The 14,587-nt window shown below is 38.4% G+C and overlaps 2 protein-coding genes across 2 annotated transcripts in view; both read left to right on the top strand.

Moving 5' to 3' along the window:
- ubb (ubiquitin B) overlaps nt 1–14,587 on the top strand; it is a 198,403-nt gene that overhangs the window by 141,019 nt on the left and 42,797 nt on the right. The window lies entirely within an intron of this gene.
- itgae (integrin subunit alpha E) overlaps nt 1–14,587 on the top strand; it is a 45,192-nt gene that overhangs the window by 26,839 nt on the left and 3,766 nt on the right. Inside the window, exons 13-28 of the mRNA XM_031896662.1 lie at nt 737–878; nt 1,263–1,405; nt 3,155–3,295; nt 4,325–4,540; nt 5,587–5,726; nt 6,246–6,370; nt 8,096–8,241; nt 9,625–9,753; nt 10,366–10,439; nt 10,896–11,028; nt 11,221–11,322; nt 11,602–11,681; nt 12,003–12,080; nt 13,171–13,243; nt 13,320–13,427; nt 14,230–14,298. Coding sequence (XP_031752522.1) covers nt 737–878; nt 1,263–1,405; nt 3,155–3,295; nt 4,325–4,540; nt 5,587–5,726; nt 6,246–6,370; nt 8,096–8,241; nt 9,625–9,753; nt 10,366–10,439; nt 10,896–11,028; nt 11,221–11,322; nt 11,602–11,681; nt 12,003–12,080; nt 13,171–13,243; nt 13,320–13,427; nt 14,230–14,298 — 1,899 coding nt within the window. The remainder of the gene's footprint in view (nt 1–736; nt 879–1,262; nt 1,406–3,154; nt 3,296–4,324; nt 4,541–5,586; nt 5,727–6,245; nt 6,371–8,095; nt 8,242–9,624; nt 9,754–10,365; nt 10,440–10,895; nt 11,029–11,220; nt 11,323–11,601; nt 11,682–12,002; nt 12,081–13,170; nt 13,244–13,319; nt 13,428–14,229; nt 14,299–14,587) is intronic.

Raw genomic sequence — 14,587 nt, 5'->3', positions numbered from 1 at the left:
AGGAGAAAAAAGGTAAAATTGTTTATTGTAAGTTTTTTTCCTGGCCACTTTCCATGTCAGCATCACACCTGGACTACTCAACCATTGCAAGGCACTTAACATGCGGGAATAAGAAAGAAACAAAACCAGAGAGCAAAAATGATTATAATAATATGTCATCACTTCCAAGAACCTAGGTCTCAACAACAATGTTTGAAGAAGGTCTGTGCTGAAGACCAAGAAGCCACCTTACTTATGTAGAAACATTAGAAAAATCAGTGTAAAATGTTTTCTTTTGGCCTTACAGTATGTTTCCTCCCATGTTAATATTCTGGCAAGGGGAGAATCAGAGGGAATGAACTCAATTGGAAAATGAGAAGCATCCATAGGTATAATGCATAAGCAATAACTGAACCATACCCCAAGACGAAAATAATATAATTACAGTAATAATTCCCACAAGAAATGAGGAAAAGAGTGAACAACTTTGCAATGAACAAGAAGAAAAAATCAGGAGTGAAAGAAATAAAAAAACTGTGGAGTAAATAACAATGCAGAAAAAACAAGAGCTTTTTTCTATGGATCCTATTGCAATGAGTTGCTTTTAGAACCACCTTCTGACACTCCTATAAAAACAACAGCAGGGAGAACACCCAGGCAGTTACTCTTATCCGAATGTCATATATTTTATCATATGTAACTGAATTATGTGTTTATCCATTAGATATTACTATAAACACAGGCCTTTTTCTCACAGGAATCTATGATCCTCGGTACAGCTGGTGCCTTTGATTGGTCTGGTGGATTGATGCTTTATCAGATGAACACACAGCCCCACAAGATCACATTCCTTAATGAGACCAAGGAAAAAACAGCAGAAGCAAGCTACAGTTACCTGGGTAAAATGATTACTCTGGTATTTATATTGTTACAATAATGAACATACCTGTAAAGGTCTTTTGAGTCTTTAATTATTCTAACTGTGGGCATTCCTTTTCCAACTCTGGCTATCTCAATATGAATCTAAATGTTACTAATTATTCTGGTTTATTGCTATTTTCACAGCAGAATGTGCCACCTTTGTGCAACAACTTAACTACTACAATGCATTTTAACTTTAGAAATCATTGGCAAGAGTCTTTTACTTATTCATTTGAATTGGTTATTGCTGGTACATAGAAATGTTATCTCTAACCTGAATTTAGTAGAACAATTCTATCCTGTTGCTCAGTGCGTGAGATTTGTTAAATGTATTGATCCGTGCATTATTTATCTTTCCTCAGGATACAGCGTTACAGCAGCACAAAGGCAACACACATCCCTCTATATCGCTGGTGCTCCTCGTCATTCAAATGTTGGGAAAGTCTTAATCTTTGAAGAGGATATCAGAACCTATCGACTTGCTCAAGAGCTTACAGGAGAACAGGTAGAATGCTGCTCCTGTGATGGTACCCATAGAAAGTGCAGACACACAGGCAGAATATGGCAGGCTGTGTGTGCCATATTCTGCCTGCCCTACACTGCCTGTGTGTGCTGTACTCTGCCTTCCCTACCCTGCTGTGTGTGCCATACTCTGCCTGCCCTACACTGCCTGTTTGTGCTATACTCTGCCTGCCCTAGCTGCCTGTGTGTGTCATACTCTGCCTGCCCTATGCTGCTGTGTGTGCCATACTCTGCCTGCCCTACACTGCCTGTTTGTGCCATACTCTGCCTGTCCTATGCTGTCTGTGTGTGCCATACTCTGCCTGCCCTATGCTGCCTGTGTGTGCCATACTCTGCCTGCCCTATGCTGCCTGTGTGTGCCATACTCTGCCTGTCCTATACTGCCTGTTTGTGCCATACTCTGTCTGCCCTATGCTGCCTGTGTGTGCCATACTCTGCCTGCCCTATGCTGTCTGTGGGCGGTGAACCTGGCAGGGGTTTGTTCTGGGAGTTTGTTTGCATTTGTAAATAGTCATTATATGGTCCCTAAGGTGTGTAATTATATGCTGGGAGTTGCTGTGCTATCAACAGGGGAGGAGGAAGATATGGATAACATGGGTGATTGTGATAACATGAATGTGGTTTGAAGTGGGTGCAGTTTAAAAAATGGGAGTGGTCAAAACTGGCTTCTATTATTGGCTCTCCACCATGTAGGCCAGAAGGAGTATGGCCCATATGGATAACATGGGTGATTGTGATAACATAAGTGTGGTTTGAAGTGGGTGTGATTTAAAAAAAGGCAGTGGTCAAAACTGGCTTCCATTATTGGCCTTCCACCATGTAGGCCAGAAGAATTCTGGCCCTCGGTACCACAGAAGTTGGACAGCACTGCCCTAGAGTATTTACAATTCAGCTGTAAAATACGATGGTATAATGACCCTTCAAAGATTCCTTTCTCAGCTGTACAGAATAGAGGTACAGAAGGCAAATAACAAAAAAGGGACTTAATTGGACAAAACGATTTTAAGGTACCTCATGGGCATACCTAGGTCTTTGAATAAAAAGAGATCTTTTATTTTACATATTTCAACATATTTATAGGTTAGAAAAACGTTTATTTTTTATATTAAATCTAAAATACACAAAAATGCGAGGTTGTGGGAGCACTCCAAGGCTAAATAATTTATACAAGTACACTGGAAGTGCAACTGATCTGGCCAAATTAACTAGCATACTAAAGAGAGAGGGGGATTGATCAATGTACATTCCCTGGTCCCCTGTTCCATAAGTAATTTAGTATCTATGTTAGTGCATGTAATTAAAAAACAGGGGTTTTTAGTTACAAAATTATGATCATAAAATTGGTGCACTAGCACAGATACTGAATTACTTATGGAACAGGGGACCAGGGGATGTGCACTGATCAATCTCTCTCTCTTTTATCCAAACCTTGTAACTTTTTTAATATGCCAGTTAAAATTAAATGTAATTCATGCTTATGGGTGTAAGAGTTTGTACAAAGCACCATTGAACTCTAACACCCTACTGATTCTGTTACTTTTAATGCAACAAAAGTTTATGTGGGACTTGCTGAATTTTTGGAAATAAACAGAAATTGATTTGTGAATAGGATATTATACCACTCATATACTCAAATCATTTGGCTCAGATACAAACTTAACATAAGGATCTATGAAAACTCCAGAAATAAAGGGAAAAGCTCCACAATTTTTTCTTTCTATCTTTTCAACAGATTGGATCCTACTTTGGTTCTGAGCTGTGCTCTGTGGACATAGACATGGACAGTAACACTGATTTGCTTATGGTGGGAGCACCTTTTTACCATATCAAAGGAGAAGAAGGACGAGTCTATGTTTATAGACTTAACGACGAGGTACTGGTGGCCTATATAGCACACAACAAGGCAATGAATAAACAATGACCAGCACTCACCACTAGCCAACAACTAGTATTGTAAGATGAAGGGATTTTTTTTTTTGGCAGATCAACTATTAATAAGTAGTAACAAGCAGATATCTTTTGCTTGCTATGATTTTGTGGTGATATAAACTGTTTTGTTTCGCCAACAAACTTTTTTTTTTGTTAATATGCACTATATTTTCTCTGAAAAAAATACATTTTAAAACAGAGAAAACAATTAATTAGAGTGTTTATGCACATTTTCTATTTAGGCAGAGGATCTGCTGCCATCCACTCCTTTGTTAAATCCCATTGGTGGGCACGATGCCAGCCTGGAACAATGAGCGGATTTTGGTTTGGAAACAGTAAATTTTGCATATTCATGCAGAAATCTGTTTAGTGTAGCTCCCCACCGGGCTGACACCGTGCCTATCAATGGTCTCAATACAATCTCTCCAATGTATCAAACAATGTATCCAAAGAAATGTGCCAAAGAATCAGTGCCATGAGGCTAACAATGCTGATCATTTCTTTGGATACAATGCCTATCAATGGGGCTACATGAAGGAGCACATGACAGCAGATCTGTTCCTTGTGTCCCTTCCCTAACTTCTCATTTCTGGTTTTAGGCAGTGTTATGTGTGTAGCATGAAGCATGAAAATTCCTTCTGTTTTCAGACAGTCTGGCCTCACATTTCCTGAGAGAAGCTTTTTTCTAACTGCTTTTGGTCCTTCTAACTCTTGATAGGAGGCAGGACCAGACTGACAATCTGTGGATTGTGGCAAATGCCAGAGGGGCTGCTGTAAGATGCCATAGACACTCACTATTATTGTGCTTGTGGGGGCTGTTTGGGCCTCTGTGTACTTGAAATACCTATTTTGCATACCAGTCTGGGCCTGGAAAGAGGCCAGCTCAGTATGAGATTCACACTATTAATAGACTGCCACTATTAAACAGGACACCATTAATTCATGCTCAATCCAATTTTTTTTTTGTTACCAGGGTCATCACAAGTTTTTTGAAACACTAGAGCAACCACAATATCCGTTTGCAAGGTTTGGCTATTCCATAGCTAATGTTGGTGATATCAATAAAGATGGATACCGAGACATTGCCATTGGGGCTCCTCTTGAAGGTCACTTGGAAAACCCAGAATCTTTTGGAAGTGTTTACATTTACAATGGTGAAAGCAACAGTATCCGTACCACCCCTTCCCAGGTTTGTGGAGCAATCCATACTGCATGAATCTACTGTATGCATTAGCCCATAGTCTAGATATTAGTTGATTACCTAATTATCTAATTTAGCAATTTCTTGGTTTCACTTGCTCAGCTTGGACTACACTTTCTCTTTCTGTGCAGGGTTGGGAGAAGGGAATCTCATCAAGGCATTTCACCAAAATAAACAGAACAAACCTACAATGCTACACAACCTACTAGCTTTCCATGGGGGTATTATATCATTACATGAGGGCTAAAGGTCCCCATACACGGTCCGATTCTAGCTGCCGATATCGGTCCCTTAGACCCATTCAGCAGCTAATCGGCCCGTGTATGGGCACTAGCAATGGGACTACCCAACCGATATCTGTCCTGAAATCGGCCACATCTCGATCGGGCAGGTTTAAAAATCTAGTCAGATCGGGGACCGCATCGGCTCATTTATGCGGTCCCTGGACCGACTTTGCCTATACCCGTCGTTATAATACGAACGTTTGGCCCCCGGGGTGGGGGATATCGGGAGATACCGGGAGAAGATCCGCTCACTTGGCGTCATCGCCAAGCGAGCAGATCTTAAGGTGTATGGGGACCTTAAGACTGCTGGTACTAAAGGGTGTGGCCAGAGAGTAAAAATGGATGCTTATACATGGCTGAAATTACCAGACAATTCTGTAATGCTTATATGGAGTATAAAAAATGGAAAATAAAATATATTTTAATCCATTATCTTTGTTCAGTATTGGTGGGATAAACAGGAAGTCACCTAAAATATCACTTACAATGCAAAGTTCTGGTACATGGGCTGCCATTATCAGCAAGAACTTATGTGACTTAATATTTTGTAGATGATGGGGTGAAAGCAAGTCTTATTTCAGTAATAATTCCATATCAGGTTACTTACTCACTCATAAGTTCCGCTCATAATAAAACAAGGTTAATTGCAAGTAAAACCAGCCTATGATTAAGTGCGCACGTGCACGAAACGCGTCAGGCGTTCTGTTTTTAGATGGACTAATAAAGATCACCTTTCATTTATTTTCTAAGAGGATAAGGGCAAGCACTATAAAGAAAGCACCTCATTACTGTCCATACTTTGGCCTGTCCGTTGATGGAGGACTGGATCTCACCAACGATGGATATCCCGATGTAGCCGTGGGGTCCCTTGGGAATCTCATCATTTTAAGGTAAGTGATAAAACCACTGTTTGCTGCAGAGAATATGAATGGAAGGTTTTTTTGAGCCTTTAAACTTTTTTTTAAAACCTTTAAAAATTGTTTTCACACATTTTTACTCATGAAATATGAAATGAATGTACAAAAATGAAATCCTATTTTTGTACGTATGTAAGGTTTTCTTTTTTTTTTTTTCATTTTCTATATGAGTGATTTTTTTTATAAAATATGTTTGAGGACACAATCAATAAGCTTGTGTCACTTCAACAATTGTAACTTTTTCCCTTTTTTTTCCCTAATCAAGTGACCCACTCACTATATTTATATAGTACCAACATATTCTGCCGGGCTTTACAGATATTATACATCTTTGACATAATTGCCTGACCCTAATGTTATTGGGAATCTTCTCTTTATTTTTTAATTTCACGTTTCATGCTCTAATAATATGGAGTATGCCTTCAATTCTCAAAACCAAACCACAGAAAAATCTACACTTTGCTGAAAAACTTCTCCTTTATGATTTTATAGATCTCGTCCAGTTATTAAATTGCAGGCCAGTGTGGATTTGACACCTAAAGTGATTCCTGTTATTAATGGCAATACAAGCCTAACTGCAAGACTGTGCTTTACCATAACACCATTTAAACCACAAGGTAACTGATTAAAATGGTAACAAGTGGCAATAATAATAATAACATAATAATTTTCTCTTTTGAATCTGTATACAGGTATGGGATCCGTTATCTAGAAACCCGTTATCCAGAAAGCTCCAAATTACAGAAAGCCCCATAGACTCCATTTTAATAAAATGATTCAGATTTTAAAACTGATTTCCTTTTTCTCTGTAGTAATAAAACAGTACCTTGTAATTGATCCCAACTAAGATATAATTAATCCTTATTGGATGCAAAACAGTCTTATTGGGTTTAATTAATGTTTTATTCATTTTTTAGTAGACTTAAGGTATGGAGATCCAAATTATGGAAAGACCCCTTATCCGGAATACCCTTGGTCCCGAGCATTCTGGATAATGGGTCCAATACCTGTATATGTTATATAACACACAATGGCTCATTTGCTTTTAACAAATTAAAGCAACATTATGACTGCCTTTTCTGCACTGGTGCAATTTAGCACCCACTTTGGAAAATCAGCCCCACAATTGCAATGTTACAGTTTTTGATGTACCATTAGTTTAACATTAAAACCTTAACAAGTCTGTGATAATTACAGAGACTAACGGAACAAAATTGTTTTTTTAATAAACTCTATTAAATCCTATGAAATTTGGGAACTCTGGAGTTCCTGCTGGAATTTGGTCACAGTAACTAAAAACTGTGCTTGCTTTCTAATGCCATATAGCATGCAAATGATTGGGTAACTTTCTAAATTGTATTACCTATTAGTAAAGGGGCCAATTACTAGTTTAAAGGAGAAGGAAATGCCAAAATGTTAGGCACCCCCAAGTGACTTAAATCACTTACCTTGTACCCTGGGCTGGTGCCCCTGTTAGGAGAGAACAGCTGTAGGAAGCGCTTCCTCCTTCCTTTTTCTTCTGCCGGCGAAATCCATGTGCAGGCGCATGCGCAGTAGAAAAGCTGACTTTCTTGTTTAAGTTCGGCTTTTCACTCTACTGCGCATGCGCGCGCAAGCGAGTAGGAAGAAGGAAGCGCTCACTGCTACCCCGGGCTGGTGCTGTTCTCTCCGTACAGGGGCACCAGCTCGGGGTAGAAGGTAAGTGATCTAAGTCACTTAGGGGTGCCTAACATTTTGGCACCCCCAAGTGACTTAGCCTTTCCTTCTCCTTTAAGAGGAGCCAATTACCAATTAGTTCAGATCAGTCTTCTACAAAAAATAAAAGCACAGATCTAATTGGCAGCTCAAGTGGCGCAAGCCAGCCTTAAAATATTTTGTGGCACAAATCATAGATTTAGCAAAGCAGGTTGAATAAGATTTTAGCACTTATTGCTGCTTCTGAAATAGTTTTAGTCGATGGGTTGAAAGACTGCAGCTTCCAATCTACCAATAAAAAACTAGCTTTTTTGTTTTGTCAGTAGATTCTTAGAAATGTAAAAATTTAATGTATACATGATACTCGTTATACATATTTTTCACATCAAAATTGTAATTCTCTATTAATAAGAAGATTACAGAAAGGAAGAAAAAAGACAGATCAAGGCAGAGTAAGTGACCCCCCCTCCCCTTTTGGGGATATTCAAGAGATAATAAATGCACTGGTGTAACACCTCTGTAACTATCCATGGGTGCCAAGCTTCATGCAATTCTTGGTGCTTAATTAAAGCAGTTATTTTGTTTCTCGCTCTCTTAGCTTTATTGTTTGACTTTATTTTGTTTTAACCTTTACATTTTTTTTTTAGAATTTTTAAAATCCCATCTTCATTATGCTGTGGACCTCGATGTTGAAATGAAACAGAAACGTATTGAGTTTAGGAAAGGTGACTCTGGAAATGGGAAACTCTTTCTCGTAAATGTCAAGTGTTCAGACCTCGTGTTAACTGTGCTGGTAAGCATTTACATGGAATCAACACATAGAATTCAATAAGTTCCAAGTGCAATAATATTTGTTTGTGGAAGTGAGGTACAGAAAGTTGGTCATTGTTGAAGATGAAGGGGAAATGGAAGGGTTATTGCTGTAACAATAATGATGCAGAATCAGCGGTCAAGACTACCATCAGTAATCATGGGGCACATACTACTAAGTTAGCAGGGCCCTCCTCCCAGGGTGCCCCAGTTAGTGAAAGAGAGAGTATACTTTCTTTGGGGGGAGAAAGGCCATACCTGCTTTTTTCTTTATTTTGGCACGGCCTTGCAATTAAGAATTTGTTTATAAGCTCAAAAGCTGAATGATTTCTTTGGAAGAGGTCATGCCAAATAAAGAGAAAAACAGGTATGGTCTTCCTCTCCACAAAGAAAATATACTCTCTCTTTCACTAGGTTGGGAGTGACACAAGGATACTGCCTTGACGGGGCGTGTCAGCTTTGGCATAGTTTCTTCAAACCATGTAACTAAATGTGTTTTACCAAATGTAGACATTTCTCCTTCAGTGTGTGCAAGATTAGGTTTTCATTTTCTCTTAAAGCTACAGTACATAACAGAGTGCTGGGGTAATGTGTATAGTATATAATACGAGCCACTCACCTACCTGCGCCCAATTAGTTTGATTGAACCATGGGATGAGCTGCATTTTTGGGATATATTTTTATATATGTGTATATGTATGTATAGTAACTGTGCTGGAAACATTTCCTATTATGTATAAAGGGTATTGATACAAGTATGAATATAAGACATAACGATAGATTCTCTTTTGATTGGTTTCTGAGATATTTGCATGCTTATATTAGTTAATACTAGAAAGTACATGTTTTGGGGGAAGAATCATGCCTATGTGCAATGCAAACTTTCATTAAAAATCAACAATATGCCACATTTGACATTAGCGTAAAGCACATATGTGTATTGTCAATATGTGGATCTGGGGATGAACCCTTGATGACAGCAAACGTAAAAAATCACAACTTCCAAAACCAGTCCCCAAGCTGCATTTTCTAGATATCTGCTAGCAGTTGTAGTGGATTAGGTGCCCTGGTAATTTTGACAGATAAATCTGTGCTTTTCACTGATCCACCTTAGCTACTCTATTCTGTCTAAAATGTTCCATCTATAATACTGGTTGATCCTCTGAACTACTCCACTTGAGCACCTGTAATCTGCACGGAAAAGGACTATATATTTATTTTAATAATTAAGTCTCTTCTTAATCATAATGGTATTTTTAGTGCTGAAGTGTATTAGACTCCTATCTGATCTAGTCAATAGTTGAGGGGCTTTATTATTTGTGAATTATTGTTACATATTAACTCCTGTTTCTTTCCATTTTTTCAGCCATGTACCGATTGCTTTACCAGTATTAAAATTAAGGTTTCCTATACCTTGGTTTCTGATTTAAACAGGGACCTTCCAGCACCAATACTGGACGTGTATGACAATGCCCACAATCACACATATTTTGAGGTAGGACTCCTGGTATCATCAATGTCACATTAGCACATGTTCCCATAGTTTACTGTAATTACTTATATTGGCACTAACAGAACCCTGAAAAATGTGGGTGTGGGTATTAAGCTCTAAACTCACATTTTAATATATATGCCCCTAAAAAGTCGACCCGCACTGGAAAAGTATAAACAACTCTGACCTAAAGAGTTCCCTGTTATGCTTATGTTAAGGCAGATATGTTGGGTGCATCATGGACAATCAACAAACCTAAGAGGGAATAGACATGAATCTTTAAAGTTTTATATTAAAACAATACAATAGCAGAAAGAAATTGGTGCATGTAAGTAAGCTTCACATGGCAGTATGGAAATGAAATAAATTAACAGGCATTCTGGGCAGGGGTGTCACTACAGAGAAAGCAGTTGTAGGGGGGCCCAGAAGTGTATAGAGCCGATAAGGCCCGTATTATTAAGCAATGCTAATATATCTTGGTAAAATGGGTCAGCTTGCCAATGTTTTGGGGGCCCAGTAACATCTGCTGTAGTTACACCACTGACTCCAGGTGCCTCCAGCTTTGCAAACTCCTTGCATATCTAAAGTAAAATACTGGCTGCTTTGTTATTATAGATACCCTATGAAAAGGACTGCAATAATAAGCCTGTCTGCGTTCCTGAATTGCACCTGACAACAAGGCTTTCTGGGTAAGAGTGTAAATAACAAATCTTTTGCTATGATTTGCTCATTTACTTCTCACACTTGCTCTGCAGCTAATGACACAAGAAAGACAGTCACTTTATAGTATTTATAGTACAGGTATGGGACCAATTATCCAGAATGTTTGGGACCTGGGGTTTTCCGGATAAAGGGTCTTTTTGTAATTCAGATCTCCTACCTTAATTCTGCTGATAAAATTATTTAAACAGTAATTAAACCCAGTAGTATTGTTTTGGCTCCAATAAGGATTAATTATATTTTAGTTGGGATCAAGTACAAACTACTGTTTTATTATTACAGAGAAAAAGGAATTCATTTTTAAAAATCTGAATTATTTGATTAAAGTGGAGTCTATGGGAGATGGCATTTCCGTAATTCGGAACTTTCTGGATAATGGGTTTCCGGATAAGGGGTTCAATACCTGTATCTACATTCTCTCTTAGGAATGAGCTGATCGTGGGCTACACCAGAGATCTGATCATGAATATCTCCCTTGTGAATTCAGGAGATGGTTCATACCTGACAACAATGATGGTGATATATCCCAAAAGCCTTCAATTCAAATTGGTAAAAACGGTAAGAACCCCTGTCAGGCTCCAACTGCCCCAATGTGGAAGAAGAACTCAGATTTTAGAGCCAGAATGAATTGATTCATTTAATTCATGTCTTTCTCAAGTATAAATGAATTTCCTTTAAATATCTGCAACTGCACAGTTAGATAACCCATAGCATATTCTGCATGTTATTTTAACTGTGCTAATTTTGCAGCCGGCGTTTCCTGTCGTCAAGTGCTCTCCTCCTGAAATGCTTCCCACATTCAGTTCAGTGATGAGCTGCAGTATAGGATATCCTGTGTTCAGCAAGTCTTCTGTAAGCATAAACTATTTGCATAACATATTGGTGTATATATATATATGTATAAAGCTATACCGCAGAAGTGTCAGCCTCCCAGAGGTGATTTCCAAGTTTTGCCACAATGACGGTGGCAGTCACCCCCTGGCCTGCACCTGAGATTACGATATATATATTAATAATATACATGCATTGCAAAAATGTACATCTCATTTACAAATGAAAAATAAAAGGTTGTTTTTTTCTGAGTTTGATGCATGTATGTGTTTTTTTTCTTTCATTTTATATTCTTTGTAGGCAGAGTTTTCTATTATCTTGCAACTGGAAGAAGTCAGGTTTCCTACAGAAAAGGCAGTCATTTCTCTGAATGTTAGCAAGTGAGTACACATGCAACAGTGGGTAAATTCTGCACACTATTTCACAATATTATGCTGGTCCAAAAGGCAGCTGTCTGTGTCTGGCTCTTCAGTGAGCCCACAGTCCTTTTCTGTAATGGGATTGTGACATTTCAGGTGTGACTTTTGCCTGACAGCCAGGGAACAATGAAGACACATACAAAGATGAATCTGCACCAGTAACACTAAAAAGTAAACTAAGAGCAAAATATAAAATGACTGAATTAAACAATGACTATTACCCACAACATGCAGGCTGAATTTTAATACACAAAGCTCATAATCTAATTTTATTTTCTTTAGCATTAATGATGGCTCCCAACCTTTGACTAAGCCAATTGAGCTTTCAGTAAAGCATTCCTTCACTGCCATCCTCACTGGGTAAGTGTCAGCTAATTGTTAATTGTTTCTTGTTAAGACCTTAAAATATACGTGACAATGTGTTTACTTCTTAGAAATTATGATAACTGTTGGGAACCGCAGCACAAGTTTTTGTGTTATATTATTACATGGAAATGGATCCACCGGATTGGTTCCTTTAAAAAGCAATGTAAACATGGCTGAATATAAAAATATATTACATTTCACATGATTTGGTACCAATGTAAATATATTGGTGACTAACTTCATATAGTGATTTGTCTGTTCTGCTTCTTACAACTCTAGTGGCCACTCTCTCAATACCATTCCTAGGCCATAGACGGAAAGGGGTGACCCCAGTTGCAAATATTATGATCTGAGATTAAGTGCACTAGTTCACTAGGGGTTACTTATGAGAAATCAATTAACCAGAGCACCCAAAGGAAACCAACATAAACATGGAGACAAAATACAAATACCCATCAGACCAGGTCACAGCCACTGTGTCACCACATTTTAATAGGCAAGTAAAAATGTTTATTGTCTAATATAGCTTTCCCCGCAATATAGCCATTGGGGGGGTGATATTTAAACCTTCTTTTAACAACAGGGTCATACCTTTGTTCCAGTCTCTGTACCACATGGATGGTAAAGGGATAATTCTATCAATTCTTTTGAAATTATTATTATTAGTACAAACATGTATTATAAAACTGTACAATAAAGGGGTGTATACATGAACAACTGATACAAAAGGTAAAGAGGGCCCTGTACAAAATAGTCCATGTAAGACAACAAGCAGATGCCATTTTAGTTTCACTTTAGAGCATTTCTGTCTGTTTCCATATAGTGGGCTAATTTTTTAATATAGTATATATTTAGGGACTTGATTATAATGTAATAATTATATCAATGAAGCTCTGGGGGCTTTAACAATATCTTACAATATCTTACCCCCATTAAAAGAACCCTGGCCAACAGTAACTGGAGTACTGAATAGAACCTTGCCCATTGTCTTTTTTCCTAAGCTAATTTATTATTTGTAATAAGAAATAACCACCACATCTAATTGTGCTCTAATTAGCTAACTTATGTTCATTGCTCACAATAGGCCCAAAACAGAAATTTTTGTGAATGTCAGTGAAGAGTCAGCTCATAGTGTGGACATTCAATATACCTTTCATGTAAGTATCCCAAATTACTCTGCACATTTTACTGATTTGTCTTGGCTGCGTTTCTATTTGAGCATTTTTTTTAAAGGTTAATGGAGAGAATCAGTTTCAAGTGCCACTGATTTTGGACGTGCAGATGCCAGTTAAAATAAAAGGTTTCAATATTGGGACAGTTAAAGCCATCCAGAAGACCAAGGTATGTACTTGTCTTGTAAAAAATACTTATGTACATGTATGCTATGTAAATATATACCAATCCCAATTAATTACCAGGCCAGTGTATGCCTTCCCGTATAGGTCACTAAACATTCAGAAACTTTTGGCCAAACCCCTTAAGCCCCCACCTAAAACTACACCCTTTGACAGGGATTTAAGGGGAAATCTTAGGTGAATCTTTCAGACAGGAAACTGTTTGGGAGCAAGCAGAACAGGCATGGAGCAGGGGCAGGACTAAAGCAGGATCAAGGCAATGGGGGGGGGGGGCAAGAGATAGAGGCAAACCACAGTACTCAAGCCAAAACTACCTTAATGCTCAGGCCAGGAAATGATGTACAGGAAGTGCTTAAATCAAGCCTGGACTTGGGTTCAAACAGGCCCTGGCATTTTAAGTACAAAGAGGCCCGAACAGCCCCCCCACCCAGGCCTGATAAACAGTGACTGTCTATGGCATCTTACAGCAGCCCCTCCACAGATTGCCAGTCTGGGCCTGGATTAAATAGGGCACACTGGCTCAAATTGTCTGGCCTCAAAGTTAGGGAGAATTCACACTTCATATTTTACTGCAACCCTTTATTTATTCTTGAAGTACCACTCCTTGGCAGACAGAGGGGGCTAGAAGTTGTAGACCAGAAAAAGTTGAAAGACCAGTATTTGGACAGTACTACTTTACAATAACCTGGCCCCACAAAGTCCCACCTACCACAAATGTGTTAAGGTTCTTTTCATGTGTTGTTTTATGACCAATGAACCTTATAAATATTTGATTATTTTATGCACAGAACCCAACGCAGTGTAAAAATGAAACCAAGCCCTGCAGATCAGACCTTCAAATTGCAACTGCAAAGCAGGTGAGGTATTTTAAATTGCAAAATGGCTTCTGCTACATTATTTCAGTAGCCAGAACCAGCAGTGAAGAGAACAGAGACACAACAGATACTGTTTTCAATACCAATTACATTTAAAAATAACCAAAAACCACTGAAAATGTGTAATGAATGCATATTGGAAAGCTGCTTGGATTTATATTTCTTTCATTAGGAAATGTTTGGCATTACATCCCTTTAAAAGCCACACCGCTTGAATTGTCTTACAGCTGGTATAGTATTGAATGATCTTGCCATTTATTTTCTCTGTGTG

Source organism: Xenopus tropicalis, chromosome 2 (assembly GCF_000004195.4).
Source record: "Xenopus tropicalis strain Nigerian chromosome 2, UCB_Xtro_10.0, whole genome shotgun sequence".
NCBI lineage: Eukaryota > Metazoa > Chordata > Amphibia > Anura > Pipidae > Xenopus > Xenopus tropicalis.
Note: the sequence above shows the minus strand (reverse complement) of the source record. Positions and strands in the feature narration are given on the sequence as shown.